The following is a 20,957-nucleotide window of genomic DNA, read 5'->3' as shown; positions in this document are numbered from 1 at the left end:
CCTGAGGAAACCTAACTCTGGTGTACTAGAGGATGGAGCAGAAAGGGTCATGGGTGAGAAGAGTTAGTACTTATTGGCACAGCGGCACTGGGGATGGTTGAGAGACGTTAGGAGTGAGCGACACTGAAGTTGTTGAAGAAGACTGGGGAGGGAGGAAGAGAATTCCAAATAGTGAGAAGAATCAGTGTCAGGCCTTGCTTTGGAATAGGCCGTCTTCTTTCGGCGTGGTCTGGCTTAGCCCTGGAATCCTTTCCTCCCAGGACGGACCAGTTCTGGGGGCAGTGGGGAGTTTCAGCTGGTCTGGAGGTGCCTTCCTGTATCCCCAAAATACAAGCCTCACTTTCATCAACATGTCTCAAGAGAATGTGGACATGAGGGACTCTTACCTGGGTGAGAAAAGGCTGTGGTTGGGGGCACAGGTGGGACATGAGCCTGGGAAGGGCAGGGGCTCAGGGGTGGGGAGGAAGCCCGTGTGCTGAAGTGTGCCCTCCTCAGGTTACTCCACTGAGCTGGCCTTTTGGAAGGGGGTCCAGAGCCTGATCTTGGGAGCGCCCCGCCATCAGCATACTGGGAAGGTTGTCATCTTCAGGAAGACATCTGGGAAATGGAGGCCGAAGGCTGAAGTCACAGGGACTCAGGTTGGATGGTTGAGGAAGCCAGAATGGAACATGAGGGTGGCAGGGTCTGCAGGGGCAGAGAGGGAGGAGTAGGGGTTTGGGAGCCTGTAGGGGGAAGGTCCCAGTGGCTGGGGAGAAGTGGGGCCTGTCCCGGAAGGGTCTGCCTCTGGCAGGGGAAGGCAGGATGTCTTTTGGCTGTACCCTGCAGATCGGCTCTTACTTTGGGGCCTCCCTCTGCACTGTGGACGTGGATAGAGATGGCAGCTCTGACCTTGTCCTCATCGGGGCTCCTCATTACTACAAGCCAACCCGAGGGGGACAGGTGTCTGTGTGCCGCTTGCCCCAGGGGGTGAGTGTCTGATGAGGCCAGGGCTGGGTGGGGCCTGGGTGTGGGGTGGAGGGATTACCTGGGTTGGGACCTGACACTGGTTTTGTTTTGCAGAGGCCTAAGTGGCAATGTGAGGTCATTCTCTGTGGGGAGCAAGGCCACCCTTGGGGCCGCTTTGGGGCAGCCCTGACAGTGCTGGGGGATGTGAATGGGGACAAGCTGACGGACGTGGCCATCGGGGCCCCAGGAGAGCAGGAGAGCCGGGGTGCTGTCTATGTTTTTCATGGAACCTCAAGACTGGGCATCAACCCCTCCCACAGACAGGTGAGGCCCCTGTCTAAGCCTCTCCCGGTTCCACCTGCTTTCCTAGGTCTCAGATTTGCCTGAGGCCCTGTCATGTCACTGACCTGAACAGTAGCCATGCTCCTTTTAGGGGTCTAGTGCCCTGAATATCACCAGGCCAAGCTAAGCACAGAGTATCTCTCCTTTCTCCTGTGGGCAGCTTAGTGGTTAAGAGATTGCAGGGCGTTGGTCAAATGCCTGGCCGGCCATGTCAGCTGTGTGGCCTTAGGCAAGCGACTGATTTAGCCTCTAGGAGGCTTAGTTTCCTTCTGTGAAACATTAAACGAAGGAGCTTTGTGTCTGGGGTCCCTGGGGTCTCACTATTCTTGCTTTCCATTCCTACCCTCTTATCTCTCTGAATTTTTCCATTCAGTTCTGCCTTCACTGCAGTTTTCTTTCCAAATCTTTCTTCTCAAATCTTGCAGATGCCCTCCCCTTGACTTCCACTTTTCCTTTTTCCCTCTGGCCAGCGGATCGCAGGCTCCCAGCTCTCTCCCACACTTCAGTATTTTGGGCAGTCGCTGAGTGGGGGTCAGGACCTCACCCAGGATGGATTGGTGGACCTGGCTGTCGGGGCCTGGGGACAGGTGCTGCTGCTCAGGTGACAACTCTCCACATCCCACCTTGCCCACTGTGTGTCCATTCAACAAGCTTCCCCCTCCCTTGTCCTCCATCCCGAGGCGAGATTCAGGTCCTCACCCCTGCATGCACCCTCAGGAGTCGACCAGTGCTGAATGTGTGGGTGGCCATGAGATTCATGCCATCGGAGGTGCCAAAGGTTGTGTACCAGTGCTGGGGAGACATGCCATCCACCCTGGAAGCTGGGAATACCACAGTCTGTCTCACTATCCACAAAAACTCACTGGACCAGCTAGGTGAGTTTCTTCCCAGTAGACCCAGTCCCTTATCCCCTTGAGACACCAAGCCTATCAACAGGAGAAAATGGGCTAAGGAATCCAGATACCACCTCCACATCCACCTGCCTGCCAGTGTAGGAAATCTTGGGTCCCTTCTCTCCCCCTCTCCCCACACCCAGGCCAGTAGGATCTAAGTCCAGGATATGATCTGGAGTCTGCCCACTTCTCTCCACCTGCTCCAGCCACTGCCTACCTTGAAGCCACCACTTCTCTTTCCTACCTAGACTTTGAGCTGTTTCCATGTCTGTTCTTGCAGCCTCCCACCCTTTCTCCATAGAGAAACTAAAAGTATTGGTTCTAGAACACAAATCTGTTCTCACTTGACTACTTAACTTCCTTCCCCCTGTCCTTTCTTCCATTTATAAAGGCCAAAATCCTTGTCTACAATGTCCTTGCTGATTTTGCTCCTCCCTGCCCTTCCAGCCTCACCGCTGGATACCCACTCTCCCTTTCTGTAATGTGCCATCCTCCATCTCTCTTCTGGTCTTAGCCATTGTTCTCATGGTCCGGGACCTTCTCCTCCCCATTCTTCACCAGCCCTTGGTCATCTTCCAGGTTGGGGCTCAGACAAGGCCCACCCAGGAAGGCATTTCTGATCCCAGGCAAGCCCTGCTTGGTACTACTGAGGATCCCATCATTGGGTTTATCATGCTGGGGGATTATGTCCTGCATGCTTGTCTCCTTTCCTAGACTGAGATCTTCATGAATGCAGGGATGATATTTCTTTATCTTCTTCTCCACATGTATCCCAGTACACGATACAGCTCATAGCACATAGGAAGTGCTCAGCAATATTTTTTTGCATGAAAAAACAAAACCCGAACATTCGAGGTTCTCTTGGATTTTCCATCTTCTGTTCCTCCCTTCTGCTTCAGGTGATGTCCAAAGCTCGGTCAGGTATGATCTGTCATTAGACCCAGGCCGTCTGGTTTCTCGTGCCATTTTTGACGAAACCAAGAACTGGACTTTGACTCGAAGAAAAACCCTGGGAATGGGAGTTTACTGTGAAACCATTAAGCTGCTTTTACCAGTAAGGACTTTGGTTCTGGGAAAGGGAGGGGGAGAAGGAGCCCAAGGAGAACCTTTGGCACCTCTGCTCCCTGTTGAGTGGGGTGTAAAGAGTGGGGATATTGGAATCAGAGAGAGGAAATTGAAGCCGGAGAACCTGACTCCACAGCTAGGACAGAATGATGTCCGGACAGTAGGAAATGGATGCAGTTGAGGATAAGGGTAAGTGGTGGAAAATAACGAGAAGAATAGTGGGTTCTTGAAAGCCCATTCTCCCTCAGGACTGTGTGGAGGACGTGGTCAATCCCATCATTCTACGCCTCAACTTCTCCTTGGTTGGAGAGCCCATCCCCTCATCTCAGAACCTTCGCCCAGTGCTGGCTGTGGACTCACAGGACCTCTTCACTGCTTCTGTGAGTCTTCCAATGAAGTCCCAGGGATGTTCTGACCTTCACTGTGTTTCTTTGTCTTAAGAACCTATTGTGGTTCTCAACTTTTCATCAACCACATCAAGTCCATAATGCCTCCACCCAGTTACCAAGGCCCTGTCTAGCTTGGACCCTTACACACGTCCCAGCTGGTCCCCACTTTACCTCAACATAAACTTTGATTCTCATTCTCCAAATCCTTCCCAATTTTTCTCATTCCTTCCTCTGTTTCTTTGTCTATGTCATAGTTTCTACTTGGAAAACACTTCTTTCTCTCCACCTCAAAGATCCTTTCTAATTCTCTAAGCCCTAGTCTTATCTTCCCCCTTTTTGGAAATCACAGTCAGCATCTGTCACTCCTTCACTGGGTTCCTATTACATCATGGTGATACCAAAGATTACATGACTGGAATCATGGCAATTGGCATCCACTTTGGTTTCTCTCTGGAAATTGTGAGTTCTGTGAATACAAGAGCCATGTCTAATTCACCTGTGGCTTCCACGCTTCCTAATGTCTCACCCAACTCAGAACCTGTCCCCTATTGACACTTAATTTTGTTTGTTGAATAATTGTTCCAATGTGAGATGGAATTAACTGCTCAGCTAAACTTCATGTTCCTTGAGACCAGGGATCTTATCATTCTGCCCCTTCCTTACTGCCCCACTTCTTGACAGTGTCTAGCATGGTGCTAGGTGTGGGATGGGTGCTCAGTAATACTCAATAACGAATGCTCAGGATTAGTGGTCCTCATGAGGGGAATGCAGAATGATTAAGACATGGAGGGGAAGAGAATCTCCTGGTTTTTTTTAAAGTTTTTTTAAATTAAATTTAATTTTTTTTAAATTTTCAGCATAGCAGTATTCATTGTTTTTGCACCACACCCAGTGCTCCATGCAATACGTGCCCTCCCGATTACCCATCACCTGGTTCCTCAACCTCCCACCCCCCCGCCTCTTCAAAACCCTCTGGTTGTTTTTCAGAGTCCATAGTCTCTCATGGTTCATCTCCCCTTCCACTTTCCCTCAACTTCCTTCTCCTCTCCATCTCCCCATGTCCTCCATGTTCTTTGTTATGCTCCACAAATAAGTGAAACCATATGATACTTGACTCTCTCTGCTTGACTTATTTCACTCAGCATAATCTCTTCCAGTCCCGTCCATGTTGCTACAAAAGTTGGGTATTCATCCTTTCTGATGGAGGCATAATACTCCATAGTGTATATGGACCACATCTTCCTTGTCCATTTGTCCGTTGAAGGGCATCTTGGTTCTTTCCACAGTTTGGCGACCGTGGCCATTGCTGCAACAAACATTGGGGTACAGATGGCCCTTCTTTTCATGACATCTGTATCTTTGTGGTAAATACCCAGCAGTGCAATTGCAGGGTCATAGGGAAGCTCTATTTTTAATTTCTTGAGGAATCTCCACACTGATTTCCAAAGTGGCTGCACCAACTTGCATTCCCACCAACAGTGTAAGAGGGTTCCCCTTTCTCCACATCCTCTCCAACACATGTTGTTTCCTGTCTTGCTAATTTTGGCCAGAGAATCTCCTGTTTTTCTGCAGCTCCCCTTTGAGAAGAACTGTGGACAAGATCACCTCTGTGAAGGGGACCTGAGCATCAATCTCAGCTTCTCAAGGTGAGCTGAGAGATGTCTATCTGTTTTCATTTCTAGACACTTAAGCTTTTGGGTCTCCTATCCCCACGGGATGAGAAATGCTTGTTTCCCTTTGGCTTTCCTTCTAACAAAGACATTAAATTTTGATTGGAATATTATCAATTCATGAGTTCCTGCAGTCCTGGCCTTACCCTTGATCCAATTCCAACCGATTTCCAGTGGAGTCTCTTTTTCACTTTTGTCCTTCCTCTTTCAGCCTGCAGACCCTGGTGGTAGGGAGCTCCCTGGAGCTTAACGTGACAGTGACTCTGTGGAATGAGGGTGAGGATTCCTATGGAACTGTGGTCCACTTCTACTACCCAGCAGGGCTGTCCTATCGACGAGTGTTAGGAACACAGGTAAATAGCTCCTTTGTTCTCTTATGTCTCTTCCCTGCCCTGGGTTACAGTAGGTTCTTTTTAATTCTTCTATGATGAAATCTAAACATAGATACAGACTATTCTGAAGAAAAGAGAGACAGAGAGATAGTGGTGCATAAAGCAGATGTATAGTTAAATAAATAATATTAAGCAAATAGCATCCAGGTCAAGAAATAATACACTGCTAGTACCTCCAGAAGTCCTCTCTCTATGTTCTCTTCCTCATGAAAATCTCAGTCTCTCCCCAAGGTAACCTCTATTCTGACTTTGTGATAATCAATTCCTTGTGTATTTTATGGTTTTACCACCCATGAGTTCATCTATGAGAAAACTGTTGTGTTTTGTCAATATTTGAAATTTATGGGAACATGTTAGATGTTCTTTTGTGATTTTTTTCATTTCTTCAACATATGTTTGTGAAATTCATCCCATGTTGTTGCCCGTGACTGTAGAACATTTTTTAAATTATTATGTTATGTTAGTTACATATTGTACTTCATTAGCTTTTGAAGTAGTGTTCCATGATTCATTGTTTTTGTATATCACCCAGTGCTCCATGCAATATGTGCCCTCCTTAATACCTATCACCATGTTACCCCATTTTCCTACCTCCTCTTCCCTCTAAAACCCACAGTTTGTTTCCCAGAGTCCACAGTCTCTCATGGTTCATCTCCCCCTCAGGTTTCTCCCCCTTCATTTTCCTTTCCTTCTCCTAATGTCCATCATGCTACTTCTTATGTTCCACATATAAATGAAGCCATATGATAGTTGACTTTTTCTGCTTGACTTATTTCACTTAGCATAATCTCCTCCACTTCCATCCATGCTGATGCAAAAGTTGGGTATTCATCCTTTCTGATGGCTGAGTAATATTCCAGTGTATATATGGACCACATCTTTATTCATTTCTCTGTTCAAGGGCATCTTGGCTCTTTTCACAGTTTGGCTGTTGTGGACATTGCTGCTATGAACATTGCCTATAGAACATTTTTGTTGTATATGGAATCCCTTTGTATGACTATATCACAATTTATTTACCCATCCTAAAATTTTTTAATAAAAGTTTTTATTTAATTTCTAGGTAGTTGACATGTAGTGTAACATTGGTTTCAGGACATAATTCATCCTTTACATAAAACACTCAGTGCTCATCACAACAAGTCCCTCCTTAATGTCCATCACCCATTTAGCCCATCCTCTGCCCACCTCCTCTCCAGAAATCTTCAGTGTGTTCTATATAGTTGAGTCCCTCATGGTTTGCCTCCCTCTTTTTTTCCCTTCCCCTAGTTCATCTGTTTTGTTTCTTAATTCCACATATGAGTGAAATGATATGGTATTTTTCACTGACTGACTTATTTCAGTTAGCATAATACTGTCTAGTTCTATCTTGCAAATAGCAAGATTTCATTTATTCTTTTCGATGGCAGGATGATATTCCATTGTACTAGTATACCACATCTTCCTTATCCATTCATTATTTGATGGATATTGGGGCCCTTTCAATAGTTAGTCTTTCATATTTAATGTTGCTATAAACATTGGGTTCCATGTGCCCCACTGAATCACTGTTTTTATATCCTTTGGGTAAATACCTAATAGTGCAGTTGCTGAGTTGTAGGGTAGTTCTATTTTTAAATTCTCATGGAAGCTCCATACTGTTCTCCAGAGTGGCTGCACCAGTTTGCATTCTCACTCACAGTGTAAGAGTGTTCCCCTTTCTCTGCATCATTGCCAACACCTATTGTTTCTTATGTTGTTTATGTTAGCCATTCTGATAGGTCTGAGGTGATATCTCAATGTAGTTTTGATTTGTATGTCCCTGATGATGACTGATGAGGATCTTTTCACGTGCCTGTGAACCATCTTTATGTCTTCTTTGGAAAATGTCTGTTCATGTCTTATGCCCATTTCTTTTTTTTTTATTTCTTTATTTTCAGCATAACAGTGTTCATTGTTTTTGCACCACACCCAGTGCTCCATGCAGTACTGCCCTCCCTATTACCTATCACCTGGTTCCTCAACCTCCCACCCCCCACCCCTTCAAAACCCTCTGGTTGTTTTTCAGAGTCCATAGTCTCTCATGGTTCATCTCCCCTTCCAGTTTCCCTCAACTCCCTCTCCTCTCCATCTCCCCATGTCCACTGTGTTCTTTGTTATGCTCCACAAATAAGTGAGACCATATGATACTTGACTGTCTCTGCTTGACTTATTTCGCTCAGCATAATCTCTTCCAGTCCCGTCCATGTTGCTACAAAAGTTGGGTATTCATCCTTTCTGATGGAGCTTATGCCCATTTCTTAACAGGATTATTCATTTTTTGGTTGTTGAGTTTGATAAATTCTTTATAGTTTTGGTTACTAGCCGTTTATCAGATATGTCATTTGCAAATATCCTCTCCCATTCCATTGGTTACCTTTTTATCTTGTTAATTGTTTCCTTCATTGTGCAGAAACTTTTCATCTTGATGAAGTCCCAAATGTTCGCTTAGGTTTTGTTTCCCTTGCCCCCAGAGATGTGCCTAGTAAGAAGTTGCTTAGACTGAGGTCCTATAGGTTGCTGCCTATGTTCTTCCCTAGGATTTTGATGGTTTCCTGTCTCACATTTAGGTCTTTATTCCACTTTGAATTTATTGTTTTGTATGTTGTAAAATGTAAATTTTATGTATATTTTACATGTAAAATGTAAAATGTAAAATATGAAAGTGGTCCAGTTTCATTCTTCTACATGTGGCTGTCCAACTTTCACATCACCATTTGTTGAATACACTTTTTTCCATTGGATATTCTTTCCTGTTTTATCAAAGATTAGTTGACCATATGGTTGTAGGCCCATTTCTGGGCTTTCCTTTCTGTTTCATTTATCTGTGTGTCTATTTTTGTACCTGTAGCATACTATCTTGATGACTACAGCTTTGTAACACAGCTTGAAGTCTAGATTGTGATGCCCCCAGCTTTGCTCTTCTTTTTCGAGATTGCTTTGGCTATTTGTGGCCTTTTGGTTCCATAAAAATGTTAGGTTTGTTTGTTCTAGCTCTGTGAAGAATGCTGGTGATATTTTGTTAGGGATTGCTTTAAATGTGTAGGTTGCCTTGGGTAGTATGACATTTTAATAATGTTTTAATTCCAATCTATAAGTATGAAATATTTTTTCATTTATTTGTGTCCTCTTCAACTTTTTCCCTTAGTGCTCAATTTTTGAAGAGTATGGATCCCTTACCTCTTTGGTTAGATTTATTTGTAGGTATCTTTTGGGTTTTGGTGCAATTGTAAATGGGATCAATGTCTTGATTTCTCACTTTGGTACTTCATTACTGGTGTATAGAAATGTAACAGAGGTGGGTGGGGGGTGGGGTAACTGGGTGATGGGCATTAAAGAGGGCATGTGATATGATGAACACTTGGTGATATACTCAACTAATAAATCATTGAACATTATATCAAAAACTAATGATGTACTATACCTTGGCTAACTGAATTTTAAAAAGTAAAAACAAAACAAAACAACAATAAAAAAAGAAATGCAATAGATTTACATACCTTGATTTTATATTGTTGGAGTTTGCTGAATTTGTGTATCAGTTCCAGTAAATTTTTTGTGGAGTCTTCCAGGTTTTTAAATAGTGTATTTTGTCCTCTGTGAATAGCGAATAGCTTGACTTCTTTCTTGCAATTTGGATGCCTTTTATTTCTTTTGATTGTTTGATTATTGAGGCTAGGACTCCAGTAATACATTAAACAACAATGGTGTGAGTGGATATCTGTACTCATATTACAATTTGTGGTCATTTGAGTTGTTCCCTGATTTTGGCCATGACTATTCTTGAGCATGTATATTGGTGCACCTATGCATAATATTTGGAAGGTATTTGCCACATATGGACTTGCTGGATCTTGGATTCCAGTATCTTCAATTATAATAAGTAGAGACCAACCATTTTCATCTATTTGCACTTCCATCAGCAGAATATTATAGTTTCTACCTACTGTAACACTTGGCATTGTCAGAGTTTTAACTTTTGTCCATCTGGTGATATTTCCTTGCAGTTTTAATTTGCATTTCTTTAATAAAGTTGAGGAATCTTTCATCTCTTTCCTGGTGATTTTGATTTCTTCTTTTAGGAAGTGCCTGTGCAATTTTTTTTCTTATTTTTCTATTGAATTGTCCATACTTTCATTTTTGTTTAATTTTTTATTTAAATTCAATTTAGTTAACATATATTGTATTATTAGTTTCAGGGGTAGAATTTAGAGATTCATCAGTTGCATATAATACCTATACTACATAAACTGCCTTCCTTAATGCCCATCACTCAATTATCCCATCACCTACCCACATACTTTTCTTAATTCCTTAAGAATTCCTTAAAATTCTGGTTACCAGTACTTTTCCATTTATATGTGTTTAGATATATTTTCCAATTCTATTGCTTCTCTTTTCAGTTTCTTTTAGAGGGACTTTTCATAAACCAAATATGTTAATTTGATTGTGGTTGATTTTTACCAAAACTTCCTTTAGGTTTATTGTTTTTATGTGCTGATCTTGGTGATGTTATGGTTCTGGAGAGCAGGGGGGCGGGGGTGAGGTCAGGTCTTGATGTCCAGTAGGGGCATCAGCTTGTGCTGGTAGCCACTCTGCCAGCCTTGTACCATCTTGGGGTCCCCACATCCGAGAGCAGCTTCTGCTCAGCCTCATGCAGTTCCTCCACGGGGTCGTAGCTGTACATAGGGAGCAGATGATGGTGAAGCTGGTCCTCTTGCTTTTTCTTCTGCACATACATTACCATGGAGTCGCTGTTGGCCTAGGGGGCATGGGCACTGTAGTGTTAATCATAACATCCACAGTCAGAGGGCTGGGTGGTCAGCATGGGCAGTGGGGCCTTGGGAGGGTGCCTCCACGGGGCTCCCTCTTTTTTTTTTAAATTTATTTTCAGCGTAACAGTATTCATTGTTTTTGCACCACACCCAGTGTTCCATGCAATACGTACCCTCCCTATTACCCAGCACCTGGTTCCCCAACTTCCCACCCCCCCGCCCCTTCTAAACCCTCAGGTTGTTTTTCAGAGTCCATAGTCTCTCATGGTTCATCTCCCCTTCCACTTTCCCTCAACTCCCTTCTCCTCTCCATCTCCCCATGTCCTCCATGTTCTTTGTTATGCTCCACAAATAAGTGAAACCATATGATACTTGACTCTCTCTGCTTGACTTATTTCACTCAGCATAATCTCTTCTAGTCCCGCCCGTGTTGCTACAAAAGTTGGGTATTCATCCTTTCTGATGGAGGCATAATACTCCATCGTGTATATGGACCACATCTTCCTTATTCATTTCGTCCGTTGAAGGGCATCTTGGTTCTTTCCACAGTTGGTGACTGTGGCCATTGCTGCTATAAACATTGGGGTACAGATGGCTCTTCTTTTCACGACATCTGTATCTTTGGGGTAAATACCCAGCAGTGCAATTTCAGGGTGATAGGGAGGCTCCCTCTTGCAGCTGCAGCCCGGACAGGAATGCCCTCGGTGGGCTTCCAGCTGATCTTGTTTAAGAAAGCTTGCAGCCTTCCCGTTGAGATCAGGAACACGACAAGGATGCCCACTCTCACCACTCTTGTTCAACATAGTATTACAAGTCCTAGCAATGGCAATCAGACAACAAAGAGAAATTAAAGGTATCCAAATTGGCAAGGAAGAAGTCAAACTCTCTCTCTTCGCAGATGACATGATTCTTTATATGGAAAACCCCAAAGACTCCACCCCCAAACTACTAAAAGTCATACAGCAATTCAGTAACATGGCAGGATACAAAGTTAATGTACAGAAATCAGTGACTTTCTTATACACTAACAATGAAAATACAGAAAGGCAAATTAGAGAATCGATTCCATTTACTCTAGCACCAAGAACCATAAGATACCTGGGAATAAACCTAACCAAAGAGGTAAAGGACCTGTACTCGAGGAACTATAGAACACTCATGAAAGAAATTGAAGAAGACACAAAAAGATGGAAGACCATTCCATGCTCTTGGATTGGAAGAATAAAGATTGTTAAAATGTCTATACTGCCTAGAGCAATCTATACTTTTAGTGCCATTCCGATCAAAATTCCACCGGTATTTTTCAAAGAGCTGGAGCAAATAATCCTAAAATTTGTATGGAATCAGAAGAGACCCCGAATGGCTAAGGAAATGTTGAAAAACAAAAACAAAACTGGCGGCATCACGTTACCCGATTTCAAGCTTTACTACAAAGCTGTGATCACCAAGATAGCGTGGTACTGGCATAAAAACAGACACATAGAGCAGTGGAACAGAGTGGAGAGCCCAGATGTGGACCCTCAACTTTATGGTCAAATAATCTTCGACAAAACAGAAAAAAAATTTACAATGAAAAAAGACAGTCTCTTCAATAAATGGTGCTGGGAAAACTGGACAGCTACATGTAGAAGAATGAAACTCGACCTTTCTCTTACACCATACACAAAGATAAACTCTAAATGGATAAAAGACCTCAACGTGAGACAGGAATCCATCAGAATCCTAGAGGAAGACATAGGCAGTAACCTCTTTGACATCAGCCTCAGCAACTTCTTTCAAGATATGTCTCCAAAGGCCAAGGAAACAAAAGTGAAAATGAACTTTTGGGACTTCATCAAGATCAAAAGCTTCTGCACAGTAAAGGAAACAGTCAACAAAACAAAAAGGCAACCAACGGAATGGGAGAAGATATTTGCAAATGACAGTACAGACAAAAGGCTGATATCCAGGATCTATAAAGAACTCCTTAAACTCAACACACACAAAACAGATAATCATATCAAGAAATGGGCAAAAGATATGAACAGACACTTCTCCAATGAGGACATACAAATGGCTATCAGACACATGAAGAAATGCTCATCATCACTAGCCATCAGGGAGATTCAAATTAAAACCTCATTGAGATATCACCTTACACCAGTTAGAATGGCCAAAATTAGCAAGACAGGAAACAATGTGTGTTGGAGAGGATGTGGAGAAAGGGGAACCCTCTTACACTGTTGGTGGGAATGCAAGTTAGTGCAGCCACTTTGGAGAACAGTGTGTAGATTCCTCAAGAAAATAAAAATAGAGCTTCCCTATGACCCTGCAATTGCACAGCTGGGTTTCACTTATTTGTGGAGCATAACAAAGAACATGGAGGACATGGGGAGATGGAGAGGAGAAGGGAGTTGTGGGAAATTGGAGGGGGAGATGAACCATGAGAGACTATGGACTCTGAAAAACAACTGAGGGTTTTGAAGGCGTTGGGGGTGGGAGGTTGGGGAGCCAGGTGGAGGGTAATAGGGAAGGCACATATTGCATGGAGCACTGGGTGTGGTGTAAAAACAATGAGTACTGTTACGCTGAAAATAAATAAAGTTAAAAAAAAAAGAAAACGAAATAATTCCCTACTCCAATGTTACCAAGATATTCCCCTTTATTACATTTTAGGAGCTTAATAATTTTGCTCTTTCACATTAAATATTTAATTTAGTTGGAATTTATTGTAATGTATAGAGTGAGGTAGGAATTCATTGTTTTTTTTTTCTTTGTTTGTTTGTTTTTCAGTTTGCTTGATTTTGGGGGGGGGGGGGTATGGGCCAATTTTCCTAGTATTTTTTGTTGAAAAGTCTGTCCTTTCTCCCACTGCTCCACAATGCCACCAATGTTATATATCAAGCCCAAATATGTACACGGGTAACAATTTTGAATTTGATTTCCTTCCCTGGAAGCAACCCCATCAGCGCCCACTGCGCCTGGCATGTGAGGGAGTGCCCACTGGGAATGAGGGCCTGAAGAGCAGCAGCTGTAGCATCAACCATCCCATCTTCCAAGAGGGCACTAAGGTGAGTGCCTCCCCACAGATCCTCATCACTCTCCTCTCTTGTCCTGACCCATTTCTTTCCCTTACTCCTTCATGACCTTCCTTATCTCCATTTCTTCTTTCTTCTTCTATCAGGGAACATTTGTAGTCACATTTGATGTCTCATACAAGGCGACCTTGGGCAACAAGTTGCTTCTGAAGGCCAATGCAAGCAGGTGAGGCCAGGTGTATCCCTCAATCTTTCATCACATGCTCTTGCCAGAAATTTCACTCCTGGATTCTGTTTCAATGCATTTCCCCTCCCCACACTCTCTCTCCAGTGAGAATAATAAGCCTATGACCAGCAAGACCACCTTTCATCTGGAGCTCCCAGTGAAATATGCTGTCTACATGGTGATCAGCAGGTGTGAAATTTTGACTCTCCTGTAAGCCTAATATCACCCTTTGTAGCCCAGATTGATCTTTAAAGGATAGGTATATAGCTAGCCTTCTAATTCCTCACATGGGAATACTTGTGACCAGTCATCTATTTATGCTATAATAACATATACTATATACTTCTTGCTTCTTCTCTGATGGGTTTACCTATTGGTGGGACACACACGTACAGTTTGCCACCACCCTGCACTCCTCCCTCTCTCTCCAAAGTGCAGACTTCCTTTAACATAAGGCCAAGTCTATTCTTCATGCTAAATATGAGTATTATGAAGTGAAACTAACAAGATTAAGATTGAGGTTTTTAAGAGCACTCTGAAGTGGGAGATATGGTTTGTCACCAAACAGAGGAAAGAAAAGGTCAGGGTTTCACAAAGCAAAGAGGAGACCAGAGATGTGACAAACTGCTGGGAAAGTCACTGTGGCAGGTCACAGGAAAGTCACGTGCAGGGCTGTTGCTGTCAGTTCTGAAGGGGGGTGGTGGAGCAGGGTCAGGCCAGGCTGGAAGCAGGACAAGGAGACCTACATAATCTGGCTAAACTCCAGAGGTTTGGAGAGGTGGTCAGAGGCTTATAATATTACCATGGGACAGAGTTTGCCACTGTTGTTGCTGCTGATGACACACGATTTTTAGGGGAACTGGGGAGGGAGAATCAAACAGTGTCATTGCCCTTCCAAACACCATGTATGAATTTCCCCTACTGTCCATAGGAAGATAGTGGGACTTACATAAAGAGCTTACAGTTATATATACATATGATATGCCAAGCATTTAAAAAGTCTTTACATGTGTTTACATTCATTTAATCCTTCTAATAACTCTGTGATATAGTTATTGTTAACCACCCTCTTTTTTTTAACAACAAAGAAATCAAGAGGTTAAGTAATTTATTCTTTTCAGTTAGCTGGTAAGTGACAGAAACCAGAATTATAGTCAAATGGTCTGGTTCCAGAGCTTGTGCTCATGTCCATATGCTACTATGCCACTGCAAGGCTTGGGGAAGATGAGTGACTTACTCAAATTTGAAAAGAGTGTTAGAACTGGAAGAGTTTAAAGTGAGAAAACTGAAGCAGAGAGGGAAAGGGTTGGAGTGAAAAACATAAAGGTTAGCACAGCAAGGGAAAATATAAATTCTAACATTTATATCATTGCTGCAGATGTCATCACAACTCTATCACAGGCACTATTATTAGCAACCTAAGGTTATACAGGAAAAAACCACAGAGGTTAATTAACTTACCTTAGGTTACTTGGGTAGGAAGTGGTAGACAGAAATGTCAGATGGTCTGGTTCCAAGCCTGTGTTTTTAATCATCACACTGACAGTCACACTTATGGGAAACTGTGAGGGGCCCATGGAATTTCTGTATGGCTGGCCAGGCTTCTGTACGCTACATACGGGTGAAATGTGCAGCACCCCTGCTTGTTTGCTTGATTCCACTGAGACCTTAGATGTTAACTCTGGGAAGGAAAGGATTATGGCTTGTTAACTGTTGACTCTCCAGAGCCAAGTACACAGCCAGGTATAGGGTAAATGTTTACTGAAGCAGGCGATGGATGGATGGATGGATGGATGCACGGAAAGCCACCTGAGGCTGGAACATTTGTGACCACTCCAGGGGCTTGTGTTTATGCACCATCCTTTTCCACACTTACGTGACTGCCCCAGGATGGCCACATCTTTTTTCTTCATTCCATCATGGAGAGGCTTGCACAGAATTTTTTCCTGAACGATCAAACCATGATTCCCTTGAGCCCCCTAAGGCTTATTTGTTCGGCAACAGCCTCTGAAAGCATTGCCAGACGCCAACCCTATACCCAGTAGAGGAGAAAGTCATGTGAACACCTTTTTTCCCGTGGGAAAATGTTTAAATGTTATGAGAGGTCATGTTTAAGTTGGGCCTTTAAGTGAACATTTCCAGAAGGGGAGTGGTAAGCATGTTCCTAACAAAAGAAAGAACTCGAACAAAGTTATGGGGTTATGAAAGAGCCAGGGTATCAAAGGACGAGCTAGCAGTTCTGGGTGACTGGGGCAAATGCCATAGGAGAAGAGTTGAAGCTGAGGCTGCAGAAGCATGTGGGGATCATAATTATTTCATGGGATTATCTGCTGGGGGCCCAACAGAGCCCTTGGCATCAGACAGGGGCACAACTGAGGACGGCTCTGGGAGTGTTTCTCACCAACAAACCCTCTCTCTCCAGGCAGGAAGAGTCTACAAAGTACTTCAACTTTTCAACTTCTGATGAGAAGAGCAAGAAAGACGTTGATCATCGTTATCGTGTGAGAAGCCAGGGAGTGTCCATGTCTTCCCTCCCATGGTGCTGCTAATGTTGGGATCTGGTGGGAGAGAGAATGAGGAGCTGAGGGCTATATCCAGGAATGAAGTGGTATTTTGAATTCTTCTGGGACCCCAATAACATTGTCTCAATTTTCTGCAGGTGAATAACCTGAGTCAGCGAGATGTGACCATCAGCATTAATTTCTGGGTTCCTATCCTGCTGAATGGAATGGCTGTGTGGGATGACGCTGTGGTGGCCCCTTCACAGGTGTCTACTTGCCTTTCCTAACTCTCCAGAGTCTGATTCTAGAGTGCCTCACATCCTCTTACCAGTGAAATGTTGATCATTCTGTCGCTGTTTCTCTCTCACACCAGAATCTCTCCTGTGTGTCAGAGAGGGTACCTCCCCAGCATCCTGACTTCGTGACTCAGATTCCAGGGAGTCTTGAACTGGTGAGAAAGACACTGGATTCACATTGCAGGACCAGCTTCCCAGTGGGGGATATAGGGAAATGCAATTGCTAGGTTGGAGATCTTTATATATGTCCTATATTTGTTCACCTATTCTCCAACCCAAACCTGACAGACTTCCTTTTTCTGGTGGTTCTTGCCCCCTCAGCTTCATTCTTCTCCTGTCCCTAGAACTGCTCCATTGCTGACTGCCTGAAGTTCCACTGTGACCTCCCCACTTTTGGCATTCAGGAGGAACTTGACTTCATCCTGAAGGGCAAACTCAACTTTGGCTGGGTCAGCCAGGTGCGTGGGTCCAACAGCAGGGTCCCTCCCCTGGATTTGGGTGGTACCAGATATGTCTGTGCCCATCCTCAAGTCAGGAGAGTTCTCGAACTCTGAGGCTTTTCCTCGGGCTATTTCCCCAGCTCTGTCCCTGTGTATTGCAGACACTGCAGAAGAAGGTATTGGTAATGACTGTGGCTGAAATCATGCTCAACAGATCCGTGTATTCCCAGCTTCCAGGACAGGAGGCATTCTTGAGAACTCAGGTAGTGACTGTGTGGTAAGAGTGGCCAGGCTGTAAGTAAGAGGGCTCCTAGTGCTAAATCCATGGTTCTGTGTGGGAGGCTCAGAAGCCCGGAGGGAGGACGGATGAAGGTCCATCAGTAGGAGAGTTGTCCCTAAGCCCATGAGTGTTTCTATATCTCCCCTTTGGAAAAGGGGAAGGAGGGGAGGGAGTTAAAGTTTGGTGAATATAGAAAGATTCTGGGAAAGGAAGAGTTCTGATACTTTCTGATAAGTTCATCTCCACTCCAGATGGAGACGGTGCTAGAGAAGTATGAGGTCTACAATCCTATCCCCATCATTGTGGGCAGTTCTGTGGGAGGACTGCTGTTGTTGGCTCTCATCACAGCCATCCTGTACAAGGTGAGTGTTTCCATCCTGCTCTTGACACCACCAGCAATTTGATCCCATTCTTTCCATAATGTAAGAAAGACATCAGCTTGGATATAGGCGCACAGTCTTGGCAAGTCATTGCACGTGAGACATCCCCTTTCATCTACGACATCATTGGTCCCCAACTGTCTCCCATATCTGTGCTTTTCTACCCGATTTTCAGGCCTCCTTTAATTGCTCTCCCTGTCTTTTCCACTCTTTTCTTCCTGTCTTTTCTATTCTCATCTTCCTCACTACATGTTTCTCTTCACAGCAAATTACCACATAAAAGCAGTGGCCTGAATTAGGTGTTGACACAACCAGCAGTTCTGTCTGACTATAGGCAGTGTCTGGTCCATGCTGGGTCTTGATTTCTCATTCTGAAGCTGATTCCACCCAGTTCACAAATCTTGGTAAAATCTAAAAGCAACTTTAGTTTTGTATATTTACCCACAAGGCAGAAATATTAGAACACCTCCAAAATGCAAGTATCCATTGAAAAGATCTATAAAATGATATGGATATATAAATGATATGGAGGTATGTTCAAGTTATACTGAAGAGGATTAAAGTAGGGCACAAAGGCTCAGTATGATTCAGTTTTTCCTAATATTTTGTTTTAAAGCCCATCATACATCGAGAAAAGTCAACTACATTGTACATTGAAAATCCATGTAACCACCACCTAGAAACTACAGTATAAGTAGTTTCCCAACCTTCCTTAAGTGCATATGTATCTCTGCATCCATCCTTTAAATATATGGCAATTCTTGTTATTCTTGTTATTTTGGGGGATGTCTATTAAAGTAAGCTGTAAGCAATGGTACTCTTCAACCCTAGATAATTCAGCAACCAAATGATTAACTAGAGTTCAACATTTGCTTATGGTTTTCTTTCCTGTTGAAATATTTACATAAGGCAAAATGTACAAATCCTTAAAAAAATAAAATCTAAATGACACAGTATGTCTAAATATTCTAGTGCAGTGCTTGAACATAGTAGGGGTTCTAGAAATAGTGATCGCTCTCCCCCCAGCCATCTCTTTTCCTCTCTTCCACTGGGTTTCCTAATTTTCTTTTCCTTCCTCCCCCACAGGTTGGCTTCTTCAAGCGTCAGTATAAGGAAATGATGGTGGAAGCAAATGGACAGACTGTCCCAGAAAATGGGACTTTAGACCCTCCAGCTGCCCAATAAGAAACTACCTACTATTGTCCCTTGGACCTGTTATCCTCTGAGAAGTTTCCTGGCTTTCCTATTCCCACCTAAGTTAGGCCTACAGGGGAGAACTGTTCAACATGTGTGAGGCTAGGGTCAGGCTGCTTTCTCTCCTTGGGAAGATGCAGTGTGTCCACACAAAGTGCCTTGTCTGGGAGGGGCCGTTTGTCTTGTCAAGACTGTAACTGGAAACCTCAGAACAGGATCTTAAACATGCCCCTGGGTGGAGTTGGTTTGGATTTCTACTTAGAAATACATGAACAATAGACTCAAGCTCCAGTCTCTCTTGCTTCACTTGCTACCAATGATCGTTCCAAAATGCAGTACTAAACAAGCCACAATCCTCCTCTATCTTTAGTGACTCCCTATAATTGTCAGGTTGACATCTGAACTATCCAGGTTGATGTTAGGATTGCAATTCCATTTCTAGAGGGTGGGCTTTGATGCAGGAACCATGATTTGCTCTGTGCTTCCCTTTCATCCCTAGTAAAATGATGTCAGCATCAGCTTTGTCTCAGGAATCTCAATCCAGATTTCCCAGACTGAACTGGGAACAAAATGTCTACACACTGGAATTTGTAAACTCTGTTTTCAGGCTTTGTCAGCATTGCTAAATGGGAGGGAGGAATAGAATGCTAGCAGGAGTACTGCCCCAATGCCACTTGGGCTCACCTAGCTCTAGCATCTCTCAGAGATCAAGAAACCCAGGACACTTCAATTTTTTGAGATTTCAGATATAGTGAATGAAAAAATTCTGAGACATAATTATAAAAACCGTGTATTTAAATGTTGGCCCTAACAAATTAACACATCACACAAAACCAGTGTATGTTCCTTTTTTGGGAAATTAAGTCAAAGATCTAAAATTAAGGCCTTTTAGGGTATGGGTCCTGTACAGCGATGCCTGTGGTGTCCCTTAACCAATATTGGATGGTGGCCAGCCCTGAATCCTGGGGCCAGGACAAGAAAGTTAAATAGAGAGGAGGTTATTATGTCCCTCTATGGGGTAACCTGGCTTCTTATTCTACTCACTCAGTTCTCAAAGCTGTCACTGATGGGGAGCTAGTGGAGCTGTGGCAGGTGAGAGTGGTGCAAGAAAAAGGCCTCTGGTGGAAAGGTCATTTGAGTGAACCAATACACTGGTGTTTCTTACAAATCCTAGGAGGTAGGGAAGGGGATATTGTTTGCATATGGTTAGTGATTGGCAGGCCCTTTGAACTCCTAGATCAGAGATCTGCTGCCCCCAGTATGGTCACTGGTACTATTATGGCACCCATCTTAGCATAAAGTTCAAAGTGGTGTCTGTTAGTGAGCTAGGTGTCAACACATCTCAGGTCATTCCCTGCCCAGGAGTGATCCCATTGTTGCTGCCACTTCCCAGGTGTTTGGTCCATGTGGATGTTCTAATTAGAAACACAGAAAGGGGAAGCAGTTGGTCATGAGATTATAGGGGAAGCTAGAAAATGACTCTTTACTGCCACAGAAAAATGTCTCCTTCTTTCATCATCATAGGGTCCACAAATCCCTTTGGAGTCTCCAGAAGGATGAAATATTATGCAATAGATTTAAGTAGGGCTCCAGATTAGACTTTAAGAGAATCCAGCTTTGGATTGTTGTTTTTCAAAATGTGTTCCATGTTGTCTCCTAAGTGCTGAGTTTTAGAGAAATAAAACAAGAAAGAATTTCTAACCCATAGAACTCACACATTTGAAATGGTGACTTTCATAGAAATCTTGCTATATCCTTCATATTATCTTCCTAATGGTTGTCCATGGACTCCAAGGGCTGCAGTCCACATTTAGTATAGGGAAGTGTGACTGCTGGGATGAGTGATCCTGATCCAAAAATTAAAATATATCCAGAAAATAATGTACCGTTGAAACTGGATTTTATTGGGTCAGATATCTATTTTTTCCTAGGCTATTGTCCATTATGAAACTTTGTTAAATAATGGCATGAAGCTATCAAAGCTTTTGTGTCATTTTGAAACATGGCATAATGAGCTTTCAGATAAGGCAACAAAGATTTCTTAGAATGACTGTAACAGGGGGAGGTGCAAGATGGTGGAGGAGTAGGGGACCCTATTTCAATCGGTCCCTTGAGTTGAGCTAGATGTCTCCCA

The 20,957-nt window shown here is 43.5% G+C and overlaps 1 protein-coding gene and 1 pseudogene across 3 annotated transcripts in view; one reads left to right on the top strand and one right to left on the bottom strand.

Moving 5' to 3' along the window:
• The window catches only part of LOC123933841 (integrin alpha-D-like), a 42,348-nt gene extending 23,419 nt beyond the window's left edge, over nucleotides 1–18,929 (top strand). For 2 of the 3 annotated variants that reach the window (XM_045993497.1, XM_045993499.1), the window contains 20 exons: nucleotides 261–390; nucleotides 496–638; nucleotides 826–966; nucleotides 1,060–1,269; nucleotides 1,758–1,888; nucleotides 2,005–2,162; nucleotides 3,080–3,234; nucleotides 3,494–3,625; nucleotides 5,207–5,280; nucleotides 5,516–5,657; nucleotides 13,426–13,539; nucleotides 13,653–13,732; nucleotides 13,838–13,921; nucleotides 16,155–16,233; nucleotides 16,392–16,499; nucleotides 16,607–16,684; nucleotides 16,874–16,987; nucleotides 17,131–17,232; nucleotides 17,501–17,611; nucleotides 18,716–18,929. In XM_045993497.1, the coding sequence (XP_045849453.1) occupies nucleotides 261–390; nucleotides 496–638; nucleotides 826–966; nucleotides 1,060–1,269; nucleotides 1,758–1,888; nucleotides 2,005–2,162; nucleotides 3,080–3,234; nucleotides 3,494–3,625; nucleotides 5,207–5,280; nucleotides 5,516–5,657; nucleotides 13,426–13,539; nucleotides 13,653–13,732; nucleotides 13,838–13,921; nucleotides 16,155–16,233; nucleotides 16,392–16,499; nucleotides 16,607–16,684; nucleotides 16,874–16,987; nucleotides 17,131–17,232; nucleotides 17,501–17,611; nucleotides 18,716–18,814 (2,385 nt within the window). In that variant the 3' untranslated portion in view covers nucleotides 18,815–18,929. The remainder of the gene's footprint in view (nucleotides 1–260; nucleotides 391–495; nucleotides 639–825; nucleotides 967–1,059; nucleotides 1,270–1,757; nucleotides 1,889–2,004; nucleotides 2,163–3,079; nucleotides 3,235–3,493; nucleotides 3,626–5,206; nucleotides 5,281–5,515; nucleotides 5,658–13,425; nucleotides 13,540–13,652; nucleotides 13,733–13,837; nucleotides 13,922–16,154; nucleotides 16,234–16,391; nucleotides 16,500–16,606; nucleotides 16,685–16,873; nucleotides 16,988–17,130; nucleotides 17,233–17,500; nucleotides 17,612–18,715) is intronic. The other variant, XM_045993498.1, reaches the window with a different exon arrangement.
• On the bottom strand, nucleotides 10,262–10,508 carry LOC123933846 (annotated as a pseudogene).
• Nucleotides 18,930–20,957: the final 2,028 nt, after the last annotated feature.

Source organism: Meles meles, chromosome 21, assembly GCF_922984935.1.
Source record: "Meles meles chromosome 21, mMelMel3.1 paternal haplotype, whole genome shotgun sequence".
NCBI classification, from domain to species: domain Eukaryota; kingdom Metazoa; phylum Chordata; class Mammalia; order Carnivora; family Mustelidae; genus Meles; species Meles meles.
The sequence above is the reverse complement of the archived record's forward strand: the minus strand, read 5'-3'. Positions and strand labels throughout refer to the sequence as shown.